This window comes from Nyctereutes procyonoides, unplaced genomic scaffold (assembly GCF_905146905.1).
Source record: "Nyctereutes procyonoides isolate TBG_1078 unplaced genomic scaffold, NYPRO_anot_genome, whole genome shotgun sequence".
Taxonomy (NCBI): Eukaryota; Metazoa; Chordata; class Mammalia; order Carnivora; family Canidae; genus Nyctereutes; species Nyctereutes procyonoides.
The window spans coordinates 11369523-11396198 of NW_026575148.1; the positions used below are offsets into that span (position 1 = coordinate 11369523).

Genomic DNA, 26676 nt, shown 5'->3' on the forward strand with positions numbered 1-26676 from the left:
TCACTACCAGAAACTTAACTGTCGTTAACACGATTGTGTTAATGACAAACATATTCTCTGTGAGAGTGGAATGGAAAGAATTAAGGCTATTTTCATCAACACTCAGAGAAGCAGAAATATTTTTTTTTCTTTCCCAGAGTCTATTTTGCTATAAGAGTTAGCATTCATTGAAGGTCAAGAGGATGATTTAAAATCTGCCATAAATTATCAACTAGGGGAGAATCAAGAATTGATTGAGTTATAAAAATGTTTTCTATCAGTCAAGGGAAGTCAATTCCTCCAACTTTTTCTTTTTTGAAACATGCTATCCCTTATTTTAAGAAGCTAGATCATTATAAAGTAAAACATTTTTATCTCCTTGCTTCAGTTTCCTGAAGAAATACATATCTTCACTATAATTACTTCTAATATTATATACTCAGATTTTACACATACTCCTATCTGAGAAGTGTTCCTGTCTTTGCATTCCATATATTCCTTATTTGGTGTCAACTGTATACATATTTGATAACTTTGGGGAAAATATATCTTGTTTATATCAGACAATGAGAATTTATACTTCAAGTCAATGGCAATTCGGAAATGCAGTGACAAACTTAATTCTCACCTACAACATTTAAAATAAATAAAATGTGCTTCAGTATCATTCATCATTAAGCTTTACAGTTTATGCATTTCATTACTATATTTCCCATCTGATACTTAGAAAAACATTTTAAAATAATAGGTCTATATTATTATCATCACTGGACAGTGGAAATAATGATGTTTAGATATTTATCCAATATTAAGCTTCTCAGGAATCCAGCTTTTTGACTCCCAGTATTTAGGGCATTTCACTATCCTACTCTTTAATATTTCTGTATTTTCTTTTTAATTGTAATGGTTTAAACAACCTTTACTTACATATGATTCCTCTTACATTTTAACTTTGCAATTCAGTGTTGTATAAACTCTCAGACAATAATACATGAACACAAACCATATTTTTCTTAAGCCCTACATTAATTATTTTATTCCATAAATAAACAATATATATTTCAACATATCAATCTGGTGCTAGATCCTGAAGATACAGGCTAAATAAATTAAATATATTGGGAGTTTCAACTTGCCTAGAGCTTAGTGTCCACGTATACTGAGATGTCCAAAATATCTCCAACCTTAATGCACTAAAAATCACCTGAGCACTGTGGTCAAATGCACATTCTGACTCAGCAGATCTGGTACCAGTTCTGGGATTTTGTATTTCTTTCTTTCTTTCTTTTTTTTTTTTTTTTAAGATTTTATTTATTTGAGAGAGACAGCAAGAGAGAGCACAAGTGGGGGGGGCAGGGAGAGGGAAAAGCAGGCTCCCCGCTGAGCAGGAACCCCCCCCCCCGCCCCAATGTAGGGCTCCATCATAGGACCTGAGCCAAAGGCAGATACTTAACCAACTGAGCTACCCGGTGCCCCGAGATTCTGGATTTCTAACAAGCTTCCAAGTGATGCAACATTGGCAGTTCAGAACTACAATTTGAGTAGCAAGGATGTACTTACACAAATACATATATAAATATAGGTATGTAGATAGATAGTTTTAATTGATCCCTCAATGCTAGTTTTATAAAAAAAAAAATGAACCAAGAGGAAATTAGGAGGGAGTTGGTCAAGCATGGCAGGAACTAAAAATGATGATTAAGAAAGGAGAAACCAAGCAAACAGAAGAAACTGATCTAGGCTGGAGGGAAGATGGGGACAGTATAAAACAAGATACAAAGAAAAGAATAAAAGAACAAAATTAAATTTGAGGTTCCAACTAGTCTGGAATCACATAAGTCATACCCGTGATGATCTTTGTTTAAGCACAGTGAGGAGCAGTATGTGATGGTCAAAAAAATAACTGTGGAAACTTAACTCCTCCCTCAGAGGTTTACACCTAATGTCAAAGGTAGCGCAGAGCAGGACCATATTTATTTTCATCAGACTGGACATAGTCTCTCTTTTATGAAAAACCAGCAGGGATGGGTTGCCTAACATTTTCCTCAATCCCCAGATAACCCAGAACAAGGAAAGAACGCATAATCACTTCCGGACACCAAGGCGCGATGAGGAGACTAGGGAGGATGGAATGAGGGTTGGTTCTCCACCAACTCTCAGTATCAATATTAAGAAATACCTGAATTTTTCTGGCATTAGAAAACCACTCTTGCTAAGCTCATAAAATTTTTCAGTATAGACAGCACAAACGTTAGAACATACTGTGTTGTAAATTTATATGGGAGTAAATTACCTAAAAAACTTGAAAAATAACTTCAAGAAAATTTAAAAGCACTTTAAATATTGTTTTCCAAAATCCAAAACAATTTTCACTGCTAAATAGTTGTATACTTTAATGTAAGATATACACTGTTATAAGAATTTTACAACTACACAAAGTTTAAAAAAAGATTTAAAAGATACTTTTAAACAGATTGCCTAAAAGTAGCTTTGTAAACCTATTTTCCTTTGTCTATGATGATGATATATAAATGATACATACTGTCTTCTAAACTCTAAATTCTTGAAATTTTACAGCATACTTTTAGATATGTATGTGTGGAGGACATGACTAAACTAAACACGTCAGAGATTTTGTAGAGGCAATTCCATCACTCTGTGGGCTCTGTGAGTAAGGTAAATTTTAATGGTTTAGGTAAAGGAAATAGTTTATACAATAATCTGTCTAAAAATCAGAGAACTAAAGCACAGAAAGGCATACCACTTCATCCAATATCATCTACAATGCACTCTGCTTGGATACTTGAACGCTCTACTGGGTGATGCTTTTCCTACGTAGCATTGGTTCTCTCTCTCCAGTATTTAGTTAGCATATGTCAGGCTTCCCAAATATGAAATATAGGAATTAATATCAATAGGATAATTTATCTAATGCTTATCATTTTTTAACTTAATGATGAAGATTCTAGTGATATCATTATTCTCCCTCTTGTGATATTAAAAAGAGCTATTGAAATTAAGTTTGGCTCAGAAAGTTCTATTCAGACTATCCCACAGATTGTAAGCAAAGTCTAAAAGCGGGTCCAACTTTCCTACAATACAACTGTGTAGAAGTCACCATACTCTTTAGAGTAACTTGTGTTCCTCACTTTGTCAAGGAACTGAGTCTATTGATGGCTTAGCTAATTCTATAAGGTATGTAGCTGTTTGGTATTTTCTGGTTAGAGTATGTCAGGCTGTCACTTCATGGCTCTACACTAATACCTTGTAATGCTCTATGATATCTTCTTATAATGTATTTTTTATGATATCTAAAAATTAGTTACTTATCTAGAGAACTTCTGGAATATTTCAAAGACTTCATGTACAATTCTGAGTTTGAACAGTCTCTTTCAGTACAGGAAGCATACCTTATACTCTCTGATATATTTTGTATCATTCTGCATAATTTGAAGTATTAGAGTTGGCCACGGACGAGTATTTTAAATTTACCATGTGTCTTTAGAGACTTCTCGTTTCAGTGATTATTCCCGACCCCACACAGACAGGCCTCCTGCAAGAAGGAATGTAAAGATAATCATTCTGTAATTATGCTGCACTATGACTTGCCCATGGTTGGCACTCATAAAGGTTTGTTGTATGAATAAACTAATGTAGTAAGTTACTAGTACTTTTGAGAAAATAATTTAACGTTTCCCTTTTAAGGAATTTTCATTTTAAATGACAATAAGAATATTACCAAACAAATGTGTTTCAATGGGAGAATTGTAGTTAATGCAGCACCTGGATGGGAGAAGAATTTTAGAGAGTTATTTGTGGAGGCCTCTGAATTTCCTGGTTCTATAAATACTGGTAGAGTAGAATGTTTCACAATTTTAAAATCACATATATTTTTCCTTTTTGGTCTACATACATCATTAAAAATGATGTTAGAAGTATAACAGTGGCCAACTGAGTATTTGGGATGTCTTTTGATTAATTAGGCCTAAAACTGTATTTCTCTTTACTTAAAAATGCCACAGATATGGATTTTATTTGAAGAGAAAAGCTTATGTCAGGCAGGAAAAGAGAATATTGGAAATAAAACTATACATCCCATAGAACATTCTTTTGTATATAGATCCTGGCCTGTGCCAACTCTATGGATACAGAAGCACATAAAAGGAAGTCATAGTTTCCTCTGGTTTCAAGGTAGCAGATTCAGAGAATTCAAATGCCTATATCCGAAGAAGTAGGTCTAATGAATAATATTAATACAATATTCCTGCCATTTGTGACAGCGTGGATTGAGCTTGAGTGTATTATGCTAGATGAAATAAGTCAGACAGAGAAACGCAAATACCATATGATATCACTTATATGCGGAATCTGTTATTTAAGTACATTTCCTTGTTATTTAAGAATACACACACAGACACACACAAAGATTGTACAAATCAATTCACTATTTAGTCAGTCATTAGAGAATTAAACTAGGCTTTAACTTCTTTTTCTTTTTTTTTTTTTTTTACTTTAAACATCACATTGACCGGGGATTTTATTTAGTGTAATTCCCACTGAAACTAGCATTTAATTTAATTGATTAATTGATGATACAAATTGTCACTAAAAGAGTATCTCTTTTAGGAGAGGAAATGCATGACAATGTGTGTGTGTGTGTGTATTTATGAATAGCTACCATTATATGTGCAAACAAAGAGATGGGCACTTTTCATAGGCTAATTTTTAAATATTTCTGTAGAGTATTAGCATTCTCCAAAATTATACTTCACAGGACAATAATGCCACATATACAGTCCATGCCCTCTTTATCCAATAGGACGACTGCTTGAAACAAGAGATATTTCTTGGCATATAATAATGTAGTGTCATTAAACAGTACGGTAATAATGTACGCCATTAAACAAAACTGATAGTATTTTATTTCTATAAAGTCCTTTTGAAAAAACTAAAGATGAAGCTTAAAATGTAATTAATGTCAAATGAAGATTTTATCTAAAAATACTGCTTGGTTTATTAAGTTAGAGGTCAAGTTGAATGTAATATCTGGAGGAACCTGACCCTTGAGGGGTCATGAACTAATCAGTACCTTCTGCCAGCAGACAAGGCATAATTTATCTCTCTCTTAACAAACTTACTAACAGGAGAAGTGGGAAACAAACAAACAAACTGGGAACACAGGCCATAGAAGCACACAAATAACATAAACTATCTTTAGATATGTAGATACACATGCAGTACATCTCTAGGAAGGTGAGAAATCCGAAAGATTCTAAGGACTGTCACTAAAATTTGTAACAACTTCAAACAGTTTGATATGGATGGGAAACTATTTCAAGGAAAGACGTTCTGCATGAATTTTAAAGAAAAAGGCCTTTACTACGTTCTAGCATTAAGAGACCCGTGTACAATAATGAAAGGCCAAACATTCTTGAGGAAGGGAAAGGTATTTGGCACATAGATGATGAGGCAAAACTCTATGAGAAAGACAAGAGTTTTAGGAAGGACTGAAGTTTGGTATAATGACATGTCATTGAAAATTACTGTATCCATGAGACTCAAAGGAACGAACTTCCCACATTGCCATAATACAACCAAGATTATTTTCCTGGAGAGATGATTTGCTTCTAGTCATAAGTGGACTCTTGCTAAAGGTTTCTTAGTAAAATCAGAAACCCAATCCTGGACTCATGCTAAATTTTTCTTCATAAAATCAGAAACTTTATCCTAACCTAAGATCAGAAACATTTCTCTAGTATATAATTTAGTTTATAATATTCCAACTTCTATTTTTGGAAGCTAGTAAAAAATAGGAGGAAAAGAAAGCAAAAATAATTACAATGATTTTTATGCCTTCATTAAGATAATTAGCCTCGGTTTTTGTACTCGTTGGTAACTCCATAATACAGTTACAAACTTAAAGAGCTGGTCATTATTTTGTTCTTGTTAAATAAGTTTTTAAAACAATCATAGCTTAGAAAAGTATAAATAACCTCTTGAAGTTCTATTCCTCAAAACACCCTGCCATTTGCAAATGCTCAAACACCAGAGAGCTACTTGCAACAGGTAGATAATAAAGTTCTGGAGATATAATGTACAACATTAGATTATGGTGAGCAATACTTATTATAGACTTCAAAGTTGCTAAAATACTAGATGTTAATTGTTCTCACTAAAAGAAAGGAGTCATAATTATGTGAACTGACAGAAATGTTAAAGACTACAGTCTTAATTTCAGAGTCAGAAGTGGAGCTGAACCTAACGTTATCTAGATCCCAGGGCTGAAGCTTAGAGGTACGTAAGAACAAGGAGTCACAGTCACATGGAGATCTGTATTAATCAAAGGTGAAACTTGCCTTCTTTACATTGCAACAATTTCCACTTCCCCTGTGAAATCTTTCCTTCTTTATTTTTCCTGACCTCTGATTTTGAGTCTCTCCGGGAATTCTAGAAGCCTTGGTTGATCTTCACAACCATACTTCACACGGACTTCAATGATTGGAGCTCATTACCTCCACTTTCATTGTCATTCCCTTATTAAATATTTTTACCTCCTCTGGACACAATTTTGTTTGTATATATACATGTTGAACAAGTTGTTCCTCACCCCCAAGTCCAATCAATTTAAGAGTTCTGGTTTTTAAAGGCTCAGCTGATGTACAATAAATCTCGGACCTTGCATCCAATTGAGAAAAGGTAAGATAATAAAGTAAAACGTTAGTGGCTATATTCATTATTATGAAATGTATTCACCTGATAGTGTTCTACTATAATTTTTCATGGCTATAATTATTTTATGAAAAAAATTGTTGCCTATGTACGATTAACATTTATATATTTGATTATATTTATTTTTAAGACTATATTTCAAAAAAGTTCTTTCCAGATCTTCACTTTCACAGGCTGAATTCCAGCATAACCTCAAGACTTCAGGTTGTCAACATGACAAACTAGTATACTTTCCTATCTATCTTTACACATACATTCATACTTCACTCATTCAACAAATTTTTCTGAAGACTAAAACAAGTCCAAAAATATGTTCAGATGCATGAATTGGAAATTAAAAACTAGTATCTATGATGTCATCACAATCCTATTTCTATTGCTGTATTTCTTCTAGTTAATCTAAAGTCAATCAAACACATGAGTCATCAAACATCTGCTGACCATCAATGAAAAACAGGTATGTTTAATTATGTGAGAAACTTAAAAACTAAATGATACTAACATACACAAATACCGCATATGAAGAGTAACAAAGGCAATTTGGTACAAGATATCAAATGTGAACTTGTTTATATACTTTTTAAAAACTTGTTTTATAAACTTGTTATATTTTTAGAATCTGCTAAATAATTATCATTAAAAGGGTAAAATTACTTATATCTATTACATCATTACATAGAAATGTTAATAATCTTCATGAACAAATTAATATAATTTATTGTATATAAAAGGATTATAAATATAATCAATTAAGTGGATTAAATGAATTAATCCATTCACTAATATAAACATTAACTATTAATTATATTAGTGAATGAGTTGATATTAAATTAATGATATAAATAAAAACTATTAATAAAAGTCATTTTCCCATATATTAAATCTAATAAAATTGTCATTTGAAAAAAAATAAAAAGGCTGGTGTGGGTCTTATTGCATCCCTTATAGAGGGACGTAAGAATGAGAAGTCAGTCACATGTAGATCCTGTATTAACCAAAGGTGAAACTTGCCTTCTTTACATTGCAACAATTTCCACTTCCCCTGTGAAATCTTTCCTTCTTTATTTTTCTTGACCTCTGATTTTTAGTCTCTTCAGGAATTCTAGAAGCCTTGGTTGATCTTCACAATCATACTTCACACCAACTTCAATGATTGGAACTCATTACCTCCACTTTCATTGTCATTCCCTTATTAAATATTTTTACCTCCTTTGGACACAATTTTGTTTGTATAACTACATGTTGAAAGAGTTGTTCCCCACCCCTAAGTCCAATCAATTCAATAAGAGTTCAGGTTTTTAAGATTATCTTATCTTTCAATAATAAAATATTTTTAATTTTATATCCCAGGATAAACATAAATTTGGATACTACACAGAAAAACATATCATAAATATTTTTTGAGCTTTCAATAATCCCTAACATTAATATTAGACTTAACGTATTTCTAACAGCTTTATACACCTCAGTAAAACATCTTTGAAGAAATTATAATCTTTAGGAACAGAAGAAAGCTCACCTTATTACAAAATTGTGACTGTCAATCTCCTTTCCACATTCACTATCGAGTAGAATGCCAGAATTTCCAACAACTGCACAGGTCTTAAATCTGCGATTTTTCATTGGTGAAACTTCAGGTAGGAGGCTGTGAAGATCCTGAGAAATATTTAGTGTCCGGCGCCTGTCTAGCACATAGTGTATGACATCACCAGGCTTAAAACTGCTCTTGACCACTGAGACATCTCTTTCCGCATCTAGGAAACGAAGAATGTTCTTCCTGTATTGAAATACAAAGTTTACCATTAATGAATATATCTAAGAACTGGAGATATCACATACAAAGGGATATAAGACAAAATATAAATTGGTACATTACTAATTTTAAATTGTCAGGTGGTAATCAAACCAACCAACTAAGTAGATTCTATTGACATTGAATTTGTTCTTAAAAAAATCACTTGCGTATAGCTTCTCAATGATTTGGTAAATAAGTATAGTATGCACATCTATTTATAGAGTGAAAGAAGATACAGACAATTTAGGTTATCCTGATGCAGCCACTGTGGAAAAGAGTATTAGGATTCCTTAAAAAGTTAAAAATAGAACTACTCTACAACCCAGCAATTATACTGCTAGGTATTTACCCAAAGGATACAAAAATACTGATTCGAAGGGGTACATACACCCCAAAGTTTATAGTAGCACTGTCAGCAGTAGTCAAAGCATGGGAAGAACCCAAAAGTCCATCAACTGATGAATGAATAAAGAAAATGTGATATACACACACATGTACACACACACACACACACACACATATATATATATAATGGAATATTACTCAGTCATCAAAAAGAATAGAACCTTGCCTTTTGCAACAATGTGGATGGAGCTAGAGTATATTATGCTAAGCAAAGTCAGTGAAGAACAAATACCATACGATTTCACTCATATGTGGAATTTAATAAACGAAACAAATGAATGTAGGGGAAGGGGGAAAAAAAGAGGGAAGCAAACCCAAAAGAGACTCAACTGAAGAGAACAAATTGAGAGTTCCTGGAGGGGAGGTGTGCAGGGGGGAATGAGCTAAGTGGGTGATGGGTATTAAGGAGAGCACTTGTTGGGATGAGCACTGGGTGTTATATATAAGTGATGAATCCCTAAATTCTACTCCTGAAACCAATATTACACTATATGTTAACTAACTAGAATTTAAATAAAAACTTGAAGAAAAAAATAAGAAAAATTAGTTTATTAAATAATATGAAAATGCCATGGCTTGACTTTGCATAACTAGATATTCTTTAGCTCTAATTAGTTCTCTATAGTCATTTTGTTTGGTTTAATTTCATCTAGTTAAGGTAAACAGAAATAACTTAAAATGGATTGGAATTATACCTTACTTAACTATATTAAAATGATAATATAGAAGTTCCCAATGAATTTGTATGCACTCATCCAAATTCTGTGTATATTATAATTCTTTGAGGAAGAGTTAAAAGTACACCATATGAAAGTTTCCTTTGAAGCTCAAGAATCCAGGAAGAAAAATGGGTATGTTAGAGGAAAAAATAGATAGGACACACTGTATAGCAGAGATAGTTAATTATTCCTTAGTGTTCTTTCTTCCCATCTTCCTTTTAGTATTTGAATCTTCTAAGTTTTACTCAGGCACATGAATCCTCAGCTAGAAAATCTCCAAGTTTACAAACTTAAGTGCAGCTGTGCTTGATCATGTGATATGAGTGGATCATGTGCATGGTTATACAAGAGAGAAATAAACTTCCAACTACTTTGATCCACTGTATTTTAAGGTATTAATCATTTTTTTATATAGAAGCTTAGCCTATCTCATACATAATAACAGATGTGGGATGCTGTATAAACAAGTATGTATATGCTAAGTTAGATGATGAAAAGTGAAAATAAAGATCCAGCTGGCTGGAAAGCTAGCAACCTTGGCATGATACAGCCAAGCACCTGATGAAACTGCAATAATTTGGGACTCATAGCCTATATCTAATAAGCCTGTTGCTCTTGGAGCAGTTAAAAAGTATTTGTAGGGGGCAGCACGGGTGGCTCAGCGGTTTAGCACCACCTTCAGCCCAGAGCGTGATCCTAGAGACCAGGGATCGAGTCCCATGTCAGGCTCCCTGCATTGAACCTGCTTCTCCCTCTGCCTGTGTCTCTGCCTCTCTCTCTGTGTGTCTCATGAATAAATAAATAAAATCTTTCTTAAAGTGTTTGTATGTTGTTTTATGTCAGTTGCAAAGCACTAAAAGAGGCAACGCCAGGCATGAAATAGTCGAATTGCAAGCTGAGAAGGACAGGAATACCTCTGGCAATGGCCTATATGGAAACTGTATGAAAGTCTGGCAGTTGGGACCTCCAAAATGTTTCTAATATCTGAATTAGCAAGAAATACAATTCTAAGTCAGAGCCCTCCCAAAAGGAAGAGTCATTGCTTTCCCATGTAAGTTTATAGATTCAAATTACTTAGAAGGGAAATTAAGGGAAAGGGGGGTTAGGCTAGAATAGAGGAGAGTCAGAGGCTGAAGAACTGCTCAGAGGAAATCTTTGGCTGCAGTTATTTTATATCAGAATTAACTACAAGGAAACGGCCCAGGAGCCTGTCAGTTTTTTGAGGGATTTATATAGTCAAAGAAATTATGAGCCTGGGACGCCTGGGTGGTTCAGCAATTGAGCGTCTGCCTTTGGCTCAGGGCATGATCCCGGGGTCTTGGGATCGAGTCCCGCATCGGGCTCCCCGCATGGAGCCTGCTTCTGCCTCTGCCTCTGTCTCTGCCTCTCTATGTGTCTCTCATGAATAAAGAAATAAAATCTTTAAAAAAAAAAAGAAGGAAAATCAGTTGACTGAAAAGTTTCGCCAGGTTTGATACACAAAGGTTATGTCCATTAACTCTCTGGAAAAGAAAATAGTTTTTGAATTTTTTCCTTCAATCAGAATATCAGGGTCATAAGTGAAATTTATATAGGAAAACCTATATAAATGCCCTACAAATGAAATCTAAAAATTAACAGAAATGCTATCAGGCACCATAACAGTTCATCTTAACAAAGTACAGATAATATATGAAGACAATTGCCAGTGACATCAGCAATTATCAGGTATGAATTGCAGAAAATTGAGAAGTCTTTCCTTATGTCGAGCACACATAATTCTTCACAAAAGTTAATTAGTACCAAGAACAGCAATCCATAGAACCTTTTGTATAGACTTATTAACTACCATTTGTTTGGGGAAAAATTTAGTGATGCCTGACATCTGTATTTCAAAAAAAAAATTCTCATTTCCTGTGAAAATGACAAGACTGATTTTAAAATAAAAACTGCACGGATGTGGTCAAAATGCCAAAGTAGCTGGTATTGTCATTTTCCTTTGAACACAGTTAAAGGCGTTGTTGTAGATCTCTGAAGATGTACCTCACAAGTAGTGAAATGTTTGCCAGGATGAAATGAATAAACCAGAGATCCAGATTTGAAAGAAGACTCTTTAACTTGGAAATCTAAAAGCGAAAATCCCTTTATTCACGAAAAATGTTAACTCTTAACGTGCTGGTCAAGTGACAGCACAAGGGACTTTCCACTAACGGCACCTCTGCTGTGTTATAGAAACTTAGCAGCAAAATATTTCAGACATAGGTCTTTTACATTCCTGAGTATAACAGAACGTCCTTAATTTGTTGACTCGTAGGAAAAATTGACATTAAAAAAAATGGACAGAGGCTAGCGAAATTTCAGGGGCACCTCTGTGGTTCAGTCCATTAAGCACCTGCTTCAGCTCAGGTCATGACCACAGGGTCCTGGAATGGAGCCCTGCGTTGGGCTCCCTGCTTCTCCCTCTCCCTCTTCCCCTGCCCCTGCTCTACTGTGCTCTTCTCTCTCAAATAAATAAAATATTAAGAAAAAGAGTTCAGTAAAATTTCAAACGGTATCATGTTGTCTAGCTCTTGAGATAAAAGACATGATTATTGAACACAGGTAATTCTACAATATGTGTTCTTTCAATACTGTTTTATAGGCTCAACAATTTTTTATCCTGTTAGAGTAGTAGTTGCTTTTTTTAAAAAAGATTTTATTTATTTATTCATGAGACACACACAGAGAGAGGCAGAGACACAGGCAGAGGGAGAAACAGGCTCCATGCAGGGAGCCCCATGTGGGACTCAATCGCCCCACCAGGATCACGCCCTGGGCCGAAGGCAGACACCCAACTGCTGAGCCACCCAGGCGTGCCAGCAATATTTACTTTTTTTTAAATTTTTATTTATTTATGATAGTCACAGAGAGAGAGAGAGAGAGAGAGGAGAGAGAGAGAGGCAGAGACACAGGCAGAGGGAGAAGCAGGCTCCATGCACCGGGAGCCCGATGTGGGACTCGATCCCGGGTCTCCAGGATCGCGCCCCGGGCCAAAGGCAGGCGCCAAACCGCTGTGCTACCCAGGGAGCCTCACTTTTTTTTTTTTTTTTTAACTGAAAGAAGGAGGAAAGGAAACTTTAAGTGTCTCTGGTATGTTCTTTTTCTTACATTGAATTAAACTTTTAGTTTCCATCTTAGGGCTTACATGAGAAATAATCTGATCTAAGATTCCTGGTGTAGAATTCAAGAAACACTGAAAATAATTACTATTAGTGAACAATATTGTGGCTTTAATGCATAATATTTTATTTTTTGGAAACAGTAGGGAAAGGTTAGGGTTTTTTTTCTCCCTAGCAAGCTATAGGCATTTTCTATTTTTTTTTTTTAAAGATTCTTAGTTATTTGAGAGAGAGATAGAGAGATAGAGAGAGAGAATGCACATAAGTGTGGAGGGGGACATAGAAGGAGAGGGACAAGCAGACTTCTTTGCTGGGCGCAGAGCCCATTGCAGGGCTCGATCCAAGGGGCTCCAGGATCATGACCCGAACCGAAGGCGGACACTTAACCAACTGAGCCACCCAGGCGCCTCCAGGCATTTTTTAGATTATAGATATAATGGACTATAAGAGTTCTGTGACTTTGCTTAGTTGTTATTCAGACTGTAAATATATGGGAAAAAAAAGGAAACCAGTGCTTAAATATGATTAACTAAATGTCACTGGAAGCATGAAAAACTCTTACACTGAACTGAACCACATTTTCAGTATCACCAAGGAGAACTACATGCTTTTGCTCAGATAACTGACATAAATGAAAAGAGCAGGTTAAGCAAAATTATTTGAGAATGGAGAGTTAGAGGGGAAATTCAGTTTAACTTCTGGCCTCTAAAGGAACATGATTCAACAAAAGCTAAAGTTTAATATGTAGGCTGTCTCAATACTAGTTTTCCAGAAATGTGGCTAAGTCATTAGCAGATATGTAAAGCAAGAGGTTGTGTTTTCTGTGTGTGACTGAACAGAACAACAAAAAAGATCCCTTCCAGGTCTTTAACTGTCATTCTGTGGGCATCAAGTAACTTTTGAAACCCCATTAATAAGCAAAAACCTAAATTCAGCCAACTGTTTTAATGATAAAGAGGACTGAAAGAACCTGAAAATGTTTCACTATCAGTGAGGCTAAAAATCTTAGTCATAAAGATTATTTTTTTTGTTAAGCAATGCTGGTTTAAACTGAAAGGCTGAGACTGTTAAACTGACAGGAATAGATTCTATACAGAAACTTTTCAACTGAATTTTCAACTAGAACTTCCCTTTCAACATCACACATCACTTGAAATAGCAGCTGCAGAGTTCCAGAGAATTAATTTACTAAACATTGTTTTCACTTGTGAAATGTTAAATATAGCTAACCTATCACCAGGTGCCACTCTTTCTTCTCTGTAGGTTTCTTGTCAACAGCAAGCATACGTGCTGTGGCAACTAAAATTTCATCTAAATGACACCGTTGACTCCATCAGCGAGTATTGTTAAGGACAAATCTTACAGCTGGAATGCGTCCCAAGTTGAGAGGCAAATTAGGTTATGTTACATATATTAGGAATCAGTTTTTGCAAACTTTTGACTTTAGCTAAAAACCACCGAATCAATTCAATTGTTACGAACGTGGCTCACTAAAAAGAAATTTAAAAAGGTTTAAGAAGTGCTGAGTGTTTCATTATGCCTACCAAAAAGCAGAGAGAACACACGATTTTTTTTGTCTCAAAGATTATTTTCGCAAGGCAACGTTCTTCAAAGCACGGAGAGAACATAACCTGTAGCTTGTTAGGGCTTCTGAGCTTCGGGTCCCAGCTGTTATAGGAAGATGTTCTAGTATCAAAGAAAAATCCTACGCAGCTAAATGAAAAGGCAAAATGGTCTCAAAACGCTTGGAGACAAGCATTTTTTTAGTTTAATTTACACTTCAGATGGCCATTTGATTATTTGATCCAGCAGTTAGTAATATTGGATGAATAATATACGTTGGAGCAAAACAAAGACAAAAACAAAAAATCTCCACTGTGTGTACTCCAGAAAGGCCGCATTTTTAGTATTAAAATAGAGTACAAGAGAGGCACCTGGGTGGCTCAGTGGTTGAGTGTCTGCCTTTGGCTCAGGTTGTGATCCGGGGTCCTGGGATCGAGTCCTGCATCGGGCTCCCTGTGAGGAGCCCGCTTCTCCCTCTCCCTGTATCTCTGCCCCTCTCTCTGTATCTCGAATGAATGAATGAATGAATGAATGAATGAATGAATAAATATTTAAAAAAATAAATAAAAGAGAGCCCAAGAAATGTGTTTCAAAATAAGAGCTTTTATTAGCTAGATAGACCTAGTTTTGCAGCTAGTGACTCTGCCACTAACAAGCTATGTGACTCAAGATGTGCTCCCCTGGCTACTTAGTGAACAAAGTAAAGAGAAGAATTGTAGATGGAACTTTCTCTAAAGTAAATCAATGCATGCAACAGCAAATTCTTTTTGATAGGTAAATATATATAAATTTGCAGTTATGTTTAGTTAACCTGCAGATTTGATCTGTTTAAAAACCTTAACATGTGAGGATACCAGCTTGAAAATATTCTTTCTAGTTAGGATGTGTCTTGAGGAATAGCTGAGCTCATATTTCTCTATACATCTACATTTGGTATTGTAATTCTTTAGATTTCTATTCAACATATGAAGAATAAGGGGGGAAAAAAGAAAAGAAACAACCTAAAGATGGAAAAATAGGTCCAGTCATAAGCACTGGACATGATCAAATACTCTCATACCATGTTTATAGATTTACTCACAAACATCTGATGGACCTTAAATGTGTCATTTCTTAGCTTACAATAACAAACTACTACCAATAAAATCTAGTCCTTAACCAAGGTAATCATTATAATTGTGAAGTTAGCTGTGGGATGTATAAACTCTTCTAAATCTTGATGAATTTTCAATGCACAATGTAGGTGGTACAATCTCTCTCAGAAAACTCCCCAGAGGTACGGTTGTTTGATGAGCATATATGAGTCAATTCTTGATGTGCTTACGAAAGCATCAGAGTATACATAAGGCTGAAAAAATTAGCAATAAGAAAAAAAATCATTTCTATAAATGTAGGGAAAAACAACTTATCATCAGTGACTGCTTCACATGTTAATGCAAATAGATAAATAATTTATTAGGAATGTCACAAGAGCATTATAAGTTTAATGAGATTTTTTAAATGAGAAAGATTTGTAACCATGGTTTAATCATGGAAGATCAAAAATGATTAGTTGTAATATCTTAATCAAAACTTCAAAGTAGGATTTTAAAAACACTTGTAAAATATGCCCACACCCCCTCACAGAGACCAAGTAATGTAGTTCTTCATAAATGTTATAGATGTGGGGAAGAAATAGAGATAATGATCTAAATTAGTTTATGGTTAGCTTCTGGTATGACTTTAGAAAAACAAAAGCTAAGCTAACAATCAGACACTTTCATATTCTAAATTTTTTATTACAGGTGTCAAATTGATTAATACTTACTAGTCACTAATGCTATAGGCAATTATAATTTGTATGAATTGTTTGCATGTTGTACAATAATGGTTTTACAAATTATCATTTCCTCGTAAGAAAGTGACAACTTTGTATGTATTATTCAATATTTGCTCAATGTTTTATTGTTTGCTTCTTTATCTGTTAAGGGGAATCATATGAAAAGACTATTAACATTTCATACATATTCTCATCTGTTATAATTCAAAACAGATCACCTTCACAGATAGGAATGCAATCTTCATCAATTTGTCAAATTGCAATAATGAATTGCTTGGCTCAATTTATGTTTAATACCCTTAGCTTGCATATCTTAAAAGTAGCAAAATGTACTGCTGTAGTGTCATTTTTGTATGGATACTAGGAAGGCATGGCCATATATATTAATTAGATTATTGTTAATTACTTATTAGACTTTATCTGATATGTTATTTGACATATTTAGATCTATCAATTAATTTATTACAATTTCTTATTTTACTTTACTGTCTTCCGTTACTTTCCTTTACCTGATCTGTATAGCCTTACCTAATTGGCTCCCTTCTTGCCAAATCTTTCATTTTGTTTTTTTTTGTTTTGTTTTGTTTTATTTTAATAAATTAATTTTTTGGAGGGCGGGGGTGGGGGTGAATGGGTGACGGGTACTGAAATTAATTAATTAATTAATTTTTAATTAATTGGTGTTCAATTTACCAACATACAGAATAACACCCAGTGCTCATCCCGTCAAGTGCCCCCCTCAGTGCCTGTCACCCATTCACCCCCACCCCCGCCCTCCTCCCCTTCCACCACCAGAGTTAGGAGTCTTTATGTTCTGTCTCCCTTTCTGATATTTCCCACCATTTCTTCCTTTTGAGACATCCCTATCATCCTTTTGAATGATTTTATCAAATATTTCCTTTTTATATCACTCATAATTCTCTCTTTCCAAGATATATGAATCCTTATTCTGTTCTAAACTAAGCTATACCTGTATTTATGACCTTGTGTACTTCCTACATTCTGTAGCTTTTACCTAATAATTATCTCTTTTCGGGTTTCTAAATTCAAATGTGTATGTAGGGTAGTGAGATAGTAAGGAAGATATTCGATACGTATCAAGAAAGAAGGGAGATGGGACGGCTGGGTGGATCGGTGGTTGAGCATCTGCTTTTGGCCCAGGGAGTGATCCTGGGGTCCGGGGATGGAGTCCCACATCGGGCTCCCTGCATGGAGCCTGCTTCTGCCTCTGCCTGTGTCTCTGCCTCTCTTTCTGTGATTCTCATGAATAAATAGAATCTTAAAAAAAAAAAGAAAAAAAAAAGAAAGAAAGAAAAAGAAAGAAGGGAACCCCAGCTGTAAACATGTTAAGCTGGAGAGATCGTGGCTACAGTTGGCCTCGGCCAACTAGTTCTCAGGGGACATACGTGTCTAGAGTTATCAAAATTTTCATTTCCTCAAGAGTATATGAAAACCTGTACTTTTATGTAGAATCTCCTAAGTTTAATATTGGTTTTAAGGGTTCTCATTTATCCAGTTGAAATAAATCTTACTTGCTGACCATATTCTACCCGGAAGATCCCAATTTAGAAACTCTGTCATCAGACTCATCTCCTCAATCTTATACTCTGTCTACAAAGACACAAAATTTCCATAACTAAAAGCAGCCAAGCATATACCATTTGATATTGCCATGGTTTGATTCCTGTTTCCCATTCCAGCCAATTCCAAAGCTTCAAACAAATGATTCCTGCATTTCCCTGGCACCCATCTTTTAAAAAATCTTCCAATCTTTCAAGTGTATTTCAACATGTGGGGAGTGTCTTTGCCACAATGCATTTTATGAACTGCTCCACATCCTCTAAAGATGAGTGTCAGTAGATTTCTTCCTTTAAGTTCCTCATGATCTACATTACATGTAGGTATGACCCAAGAAGTCAGTAAGGTAGAGACCCAGACAAACAGATCAATGGCTTACCCTCAGAACCACTTACAAAACTTGCGCCGTAATGTCTGATCATTGAATAATTATCACTTTCCCAACATGAAATTGCAATGATTTTATTATGTAAAGGATAGTTCTCAGAAACTTTTAAAAAGCGTATGATTTCCTAAAATGCTGATTTAAAGTATACCAATAGAGCAATGTAGCTGTGGGGAAACATGATGTGTTTGTTTCCTCCATGCTCAGGGAAGTCTGGTCCTAACCTTCTTACTAGTTGTAGGATTATACTAGAAGAAAATAAGATATAATAGATATATGTAGGCACTGAGCTTGATTTCAAGAGCTTGTTCCAGGTAAAAATCCCAAATCTTACAGAGAACAAGCCAGTACTCTAGAAAACTTATTTTCTGACTTTTGCCAAGTTAGGATATAGTTATCGAGACTTTTATTACAGGAACTTCTCATAGAAATATCCATTCATAGAGTAAATGAAATTTATTTAGAATAGTCAGCAAAATAGGAGTTGAATAGGCTCTACTTTTGTCCAGTGCACAAAGACACAAGATAGGTATAAAGACTTAATAAAGAAGTTAAAGATAATTCTCAAAATAGATGTCCATCCTGAGTAACAGAATAAAAAAAAATCTATCAAATGTTAGTACTCTGTTGTATATTTTATTCCATTAGAATAAAGACAGTATATTCAAAACCCACATGTTCATCCTTAAATTTCTGACTACATAATCATTTCAGTTTTATGGCTTCATATCCTTCATTGATCAACATCAAGTAGAGCTGGTTCACTCTTTTATTAAAGTATTCACATTTAAACTATAAATCAAGCATTCAATATAAGTTTGCCAAGCCCAACATATTCGAGAACATGATGTGAAATTTATTATGGCTTATTAAAGAAACTCACCTTATTTCCAGGACCAAAGAGGAATTGATTTTCCAACCTTCTACAGAGTGCTGGAAGATCGAAGAGCCAGCCTTTCGAATGATTTTATCAGAACTATTGACAAGGGATCGACTCAAACATAGTTCACCATCTCTGAAACAAAACAAAAATGCCAGCTCTGTGAAAGTAAGTAGCATTTTATCTAAGTAGCATAATACATAATTTGATTTAAATTACTGGTGACAAATTGTCGATACGACTTTTTCTACCCATTAGCAGAGGTATGAGATTGATGAAAGGTATTATAAGAAATGAGAGTACGACTTTATCAGGACAATCTTTACACTTATTCTTTTTGAAATAAAAGCATTTTTCATATAAAGAAAAGGCCTTTGTAGTGTTTAAAGCAAAAAAAAAAATGTCTTCAAACTCTATCCTCCCTCCCTGTTGTGTTTAGACAATAGAGACAGGAAGTTTGGCCACTTCTCTTGCATCTGTATAATTGTGACTCCCAAGATCATAATTTTATTTTCCCAGAAGGCACATAGACATGACGGAAAGAGATTTTGTTTTGGAGTAAGCAGACTTTGGAATATCTGGTGATCTGGGCATGTTGGTGGTTCTTTCACTTGCTAACCTATACGTCCTTGGACAATATTCTCTTTCTAGGCCACAGTGACCTTGCTTTATCTTGAAAATTGCAAAAACCCTATCTTTTTTTTTTCAAAAACCTTATCTAATACACAATGACGTTGGGAGAACTCAAAGGGAGTGTGTATGTGAAAGTAACCCATAAAGCACTGTTGAAGTGCAAATTTCTAAAATTACATTGAGTCTCAAATCACCTCAACAATGAGACACTTTCCTGAGACTTGGTGGTGGCAGGGAGACAGAGATTGCAACGGGGAGAAAGAAAACTCATTCAGTAGCCATTTTTACTCATATTTTCTATTACATCACACACACACAAAATCAACTGTGCTATCCCTCTCAATCAACATTGTCAGGCAAGTATATACATGGCATGGCAGTGCTGGTCACAGTGATGACAGTGACAGACACCTATGACAGCATTTGTTATCTGTAGGACAGTTAACAGCAGAAACAATTTATTGGTCAACAGACTATTTTCTTGGTACTTTATAGTTGTGGGCCCAGACTCAGAGAAATAGATGCGGTTTATGGGAGAGCCCTGTCAATATCTGCATTTACTTCTTTACATGTTACCTCTTACTGTTTTAAAATCTCAAAAATATAGTTAAAAAGTAATATGACTATTTGCTCAGTCACAAAGTCTAAATCTGTGTTTATTATGTAGGCAATCCTCTCCTACTATCAATGGAAACACTGCCTGTGTAACAGCTGTTAGATGAATTCTGTAATTAGAGGCTTATAGTTTGGTATTTTGGTTTGCATTCTTTTTTAAACATGTAGTTCCAATTTGAAGCAACTCAAAGCATCATATGCAACTACTCCCTGTGAAATTTAGAACTCTATAAAAATCAATATTTTCAACTATCCTACTGATGAAAATGATACATTTGCATGCCTACGCGTGGCCAATAATAATCATTTTATAGAGGTCATTTAAGATGCTAGGAAACAGAGGGTGCAATTTACTACTCAGTGGCCCAGAAGTCAACTTTTCTATTACACGTTTAACGATAATAAGTATATATGAATGAGGATCTGGATATACAGGGAAGCTAACCTTCACACTTCTGAAGATACGCCTTCAAGAATAAGGGTACAAACTCTCACCATTTCTAAGGATAGAGCTTTTTTTTCCCCTCTATTCATCTGGTTAACTGGCTTGTTAATACCAGTTTTTCCTAACCACAGATTGCCATAATTAAAACAATTATTTTTACCACCAATAAACTCTCATAGGAGAAGTAAAAATATGCATGGGCTGGCATTTTTAAATATCTGTGGAAGACTCTTTCACTGACAATGTTGCTAAAGGGACAGTTGGCATGGCAAGTCGATTGCTGTACTTAGTTCTACGGAGGCTTTTCAGGACCTCCAATACTTAAAAAAAAAGTGCTTTCAAAGTTTAAATTAGTTTTATATTAGTGAAATACTACCACATGACTCTGCTCTTTGAACTGTTTCCATTGAACTGGTGACAAACCAAAATTCAGTTTCATTCCTGGAAAGAACCTTGAATAAAAACAGCTACAGCTAGTCCTAGGTCCTCTTGAAGTAGGTGGGATTCCTGTGTAAGAAGGCTGGGCTTCGGGCAATCCAGTCTGGATTCTGGAGCAAGTTTCTTTGTATAAAATTAAATGGGTCCCAAGGGATGTTTCCGTTAGTGACCTCGGTGGGACTCTGTCTTAGAAAGGCTTTTCCTTCAATGCAAGGCATGAAGGATGTTACCACCCCCTCCTACTTTTTCCTTCCAGATCAAACACAACTACTAAACAGCTGCACTGCAAACATTTCTTGCAAAGGGCTACATACAGGAGGATCCAACATATCCTCCTAGAGAGAAAACTACAGAACACATCAGGGAAATAATGCAGCGTAAAGCAATATATTGTATAAAGTATTCCTGCTTATGTTGAGCTCAGAAAAAAATCTACTTCCAGGGACAGTATTGACAGAAACTAATCATTAGTTACTAGTTCTTACAAACATTTTTCTCTTTGAAATATGAGTTGCCAGGCATCGCTACAACTTATTCTATTAATTTTTGCAGCACATAACAAATATAATTAGTTTTGTTTCTTGAGATTCGGTCTCCAAAGCCCTGCCTTCAATCCGACTGAAAACTCTTTACAACTTGGCTTTGGAATGAATGTGTTCTCCATGGACTAGGGTACATTTCCTCCTTAACATGGAATTATAAAACTCCCTCAAAAAAAAAAAAAAAAAAAAAAAAAAGAACTTGCATGGAACCAAGCCTGAACGCAAACAGCAGGCAGTTGTGTGTTTTCCTTCCCTAAGTGTCAAACAACTAAAAATAAAGATGAGATGTACTACTTTAGCCTATGGCTTAGGGGTTCTGGTAGAACCCCAAATGAAGCATACAAAGCACAGATCCTGGGTTTCCTGATTTATAAGAGTGTGTGCTAGCCTGGAACCAGCTGGAAATCACTTTGCTGACAATGGTAATACTCTAACTCTGAATGTCTATCTCCACTGTCAGTGTTATCAATAGTTTCAGAATTCATAATGGACAATTATTGAGACAGACAACCTAAAGTACACAGTCAAATTAAAAAGGAAATCTCTAGATGATAAGAAAATTGGGCTCACTTGCGGTCACACTGGAGCGCAGTGTGTGGCAAGTTTTAAGAAGTCGCAATCAAAACAAATACGTGTGATATTAAAGCTGATGCCACACTTTCAAATGCATTATCTTCTGAAATGAGCGCATGCACTTATTTTTATGCGGTTAACACAATTATACCCAGAGAGCACACCAAGTCAGTGAAATCATGGGCCATTTTTCCCATTACGAAAAAAATATATGTATCAGTCAAGAATAAACCAACTTTGTAGCCTTTCGAGGGAAACTTTTGAGGGAAACTATCTACTGGGAATCACACCAGGCAATGAAGAGGTTTGCATGGAAGGTTGCACTTGCAATGACCCTGACCTAGTCTCAAATAACTCCTGGTAAAAACCGTGCTTTTTGTATGGTTTCCTCTGGGGACAGGAGGGGGGACGGGAGGCAGGGAGGGGTGCTGGTGTCCTGGGTGCGCAGCGAGCGCTGGGCGCTGCAGGCGCGACGCCGCACTGACCCTAGGTGGCACCTCCAGTCCGGGGGCGGGGGCGAAGGGGCGCAAAGAAGCGGGGAAGCCAGGCGCGAAGGTTCAGGGACGAGGGTCTTCTGGAAGGTACGAGGCCTGTGGCAGGCCCCGCACTGACCCTCCTAACCCCCTCTCGGGTCGGGACCGGCCTGTCGCCTCGCTGCTCCCCGGGGCCACTGCCGCGCCCTGGCTTCGCCCATCTCGGATCCGGCCCTGGGGCCCGCGGCCGACATCAGGCCCGGACCCCAGACCCCAAGGGGGCGTCTGACCGTGGCGGTTGCAAGGGAGTCATCCCCTCGGACCAGGGGCTTGGGGCCTGCACGCGCGGCGTCCCGGGCTCCGAACCCGCGGAGCTGCAGGAGTGATGGGGGAGGGGGCAAGAGAGGAGGGAGGAGGGGGCCTGGTCCCTGAAGTAAAGGCTCCCGCCGGGTCCGCGCGCGTTCTGCAGCCGCGCGTCCCTCGCGCCCCATGTCAGCAACTCCCGCGCCCGCCTCGGCTTTCTCGGGGCAGCGGGAGGCGGCCGCAGCTCGGCCCCAGTAGGGGGCGACCGAAACCCGCGGGGCAGCTCAACCGCCGCGCCCCGCCCCCGCGCCCCACCTGCGCCCCCGTCCGCGCTCCCACCCCGCGCCCCCGTAGACGCTCCCCCGCGCCCCTGTCCGAGCTCCGACCCCGCGCCCCACCTGCGCCCCCGCGGCCCCCCTGCGTCCCCGCCTCGACCCCGCGCCCCACCTACGCCCCTGTCCGCGCTCCCACCCCGCGCCCCCGTACACGCCCCCCCCCCGCGCCCCTGTCCGAGCTCCCACCCTGCGCCCCGGGTCCACGCCCCCGTCCACGCCCCCGCCCCCCCCCGCCCGGGGCGTCCAGCGCAGGGCCACAGCAGGAACATCGCCCGGGAACCGTGGGGCGTCCCAGGTCGGTCGTTCCCTTGGGGGGGGCCCACGGGGCGCGCGGAGGCCCCGACGGGGCGCCCCCCTCCCCCCGCGCTGCCCACTCCCGCTCCTCGCCCCCCGCGCCCCCTCCCAGCGCCCCCAGAGTTGGGCGACGCGGGGCGGCTTTGTCTGGACTCGCGCTGGCGTTCGGACCCCCCCCCGCCCGCAGGGGAACAAAGAGCCCGGACCCCCACGCGCGGCCTCCGCGTCTCCCCCCGCGTCGCTGTGTCACCGTCCCCGAGACCCCTTTGTCCGCCCGCCCCCGCCCGCGCCCGCAGCCCTGCCTTCCCGCCCCTCGAGCTCGGCTGCGTTTTGCACCCACCCACACTCCGTGTAAACGACCTCCTCTAGTTCGGCTCCTTTTTTTTTTTTTTCCTTTTCCAGAATAGACCAATTTTGTGCATTCGTCGCTGCCGGGCGGGCCGTCCGAGCCGGGCGCTATTCCTCGGCGTCCCCGCTCCCGCCCCGGGCCCGCGGGGGCGCCTCGCGCCAGCCCTTTTGGGGGAACGCAGCCAGTTGTGTTAAGTGCGAGCCTCCGCGTTGCTCACTTAAAAACACTCGTTACTTGGGGAGGAGCAACAATAGTACACGGAGTGCGCGAAGTTTGTGTGTCCGTGTGCACGCGTGCACGGTCCTTGCACGCGCGCGCGCACGCGCACACACGGCGGCCAGGGCTCTAGCTCCGTGCCCCGGGGTGTCGGGGCGCCTGAGGGTTCGGGCCAGGCTGCGGTCCCCGGGAGCGGACGCCTCCGGGGTCAGGGACGGTTCCCGACCCAGGACTTTGCGGACGGAGTTGACAACCGGGTTCACGTCCTCACAAAAGGCTTCCAAGCTGTGCACGCGACACCAGAGTTGCAGCCACCTCCCCGGTAAACTTCAAAAGCGGCAGGGGCCCGGGGAAGGGAGGGAGGGAGGAAGGAAGTGCGACATTTAGAGAACTTGCTGGGAGTGGGGGGAGGTGGGAGGTGGGGGGTGGGGGGGGGAAGCGTCTGAACTCATTTAAGACAAACTGAAGAAACAGCAGAAAGACCGTCGGTGTGAAGCTACAGCACCGTTTCTAAAAGCGTAACCATGACGCCCCTGCGTTTTACCCACGGAAGAGCAAATGGGGAAGCATCGCAGGGGGGCCCCGGAGTTTCCAAGTCACACGACACGCGGATCTACCCGAAGCCCAAAGAAGAGAAAAAGCAACAGAGAGCCCCATTTTCCTGCGTCCCGGGCTTTAACTTCAGCCTCCCTTCCGGGGAGCCAGCCCCCTCTACCCTGTCCTGGGGGTGATGGGGTGGGGCGGGGCACACAGAGACAGCGCCCCGGAGTCCTGCCCAGGGCTTCAAAGGACAAGGGCGCACGTTCTTGGTTGACACTTGTGCGGCGGCTTGTCCCCGGGCGTGTGGAGCCGGGCGCCAGCGCCGCTGTCACCACCGCCACGCAGGGCAAGTTGAACTACTGGGGCCGCGCGTGGGGAAGCACGCACACCTCGGCCACAGCCTTTGTGATTGGATCCCTGACGCTAAACGCACCAGAGCTCGGCCGACCGCGCCGACTCTCCCAGCCCTCGCTCCACCGTCTACGCGCCCATTGCATTTACAGGCTGCACTTTTTGTTCTGGCTCCGGTTTTGCCATATCCTGAAATGAAGCTTTTTGCATTTACCCGATGAGTTGCGTCTCCTGGTGCTCCTCAGTTCTCGCTATTTCTTTTGTCTTATAAAAGATCAGGAGCAGACTTATGGTGCAGATGGTCCACCTCTTCCTAATGGAGCGCATCTTGGGTGCCCGGGAAAGTCCTGGTGGCCCCAGCTCCCTCACCTTCTCTCGATAGAAAGGCTCCGTTGGGGGGAGACACGGTCGCGGTGGTGGTGGTGGTGGTGGTGGTGGGGTGGGGGGAGGTCCGTGCAATCGGAGGAGAGCGTGGAGCCGGGGTGTCAGGAGCGGGTCGCAGGGGTCCTCCGCCGCCGAGCCCCGGCCGGTCCCCGAGCGCACCGCAGCGCTCGCCCGCCCGGGTGGCGCCAGCCCTGCCCGGCTCGCTCCGCGCCGCCTCCCCGGGGCTCCGGGCTCTTCTCCGAGGAGACACCTTGTGCATCGGAGGTGGCGGCCGCTTCTGCAGCTGGCTTCGGGGGCGTCACTGGCCCTTCCCTCTTCCTAGCAGGGAAATGATGAGCAAAACCAGCCAATCGTCAGCTGGAGGGGGCGGAGGCTGCGGTCGCCTCGCGTTGCTGTCGGCTGCTCGGAGACGCCTGCACAGCGCCTGGAGAGGAAGCTCGCGAGCTCGCAGGCGTGTGCACACACACACACACGCGCACACACACCACACACACACGCGCGCACACACACACACACACACACGCGCCCTCGCTCGCTCGCGCGCGCACGCACCAGCCCTCGCACCCCCGGGGGAGATCGCGGCGCGCCGGGAGGAAGTCGGGTCGCCCTCCGGGGAAGCCGAAGCGGCAGCTCTCTCTGCACGAGCGCGGAGACGGTCTGTCCTCAGCAGAGAGGAGAGGACGCCGCCTCTGGGGACAGATTGGAGACGCGGTCTTGCTCGAGAGATGCTTCGTTTTCGTGCAGAGCGAGGTGCTGGGAGGGAAGGGGAGGCGGGAGGGGGGCGCGCAGGTTGCAGGTTGCAGGAGGGGGTAGCTCCCTCCCGGAGCCTTTTGCTAAACAGACGCGCTCGGACACACTCGCGAACGCGCGCACACACGCCCTCCCAAGTGGAGGGAATCGGGGCAGGGAGGGGGGAGGAAGAGGAGGAGGAGGAGGAGGAGGTTTTGTATTCAGTGCTCAGCTCAATCTGGAAAGTACAAATGCACACGCATGAGCCAATTAGCCGAGCGCCCACTCAGGGTGGGTGGCGGCGGTTGACCGCCCCGATTTAGGATCTTGCAGGAAAACAAGGCATGACAGGGGTGTCAGGCGCTTCATGGGTATTTCTGTGACTCTTTTTCACTGCCATTTGGAAACTCCTCACGCAGGAGTCAAGGAAACTCCAGTCCTCCTTAAACTTCACTGCGGAGAAACGG

At 40.1% G+C, this 26676-nt stretch overlaps 1 protein-coding gene across 1 annotated transcript in view; it reads right to left on the bottom strand.

The window, feature by feature from the left end:
* The window catches only part of ST8SIA4 (ST8 alpha-N-acetyl-neuraminide alpha-2,8-sialyltransferase 4), a 94619-nt gene extending 68880 nt beyond the window's left edge, over positions 1-25739 (bottom strand). Inside the window, 4 exon segments of the mRNA XM_055312905.1 lie at positions 8228-8485; positions 18993-19124; positions 25311-25621; positions 25623-25739. Coding sequence (XP_055168880.1) covers positions 8228-8485; positions 18993-19124; positions 25311-25621; positions 25623-25739 — 818 coding nt within the window.
* Between the last annotated feature and the right edge of the window lie 937 nt (positions 25740-26676).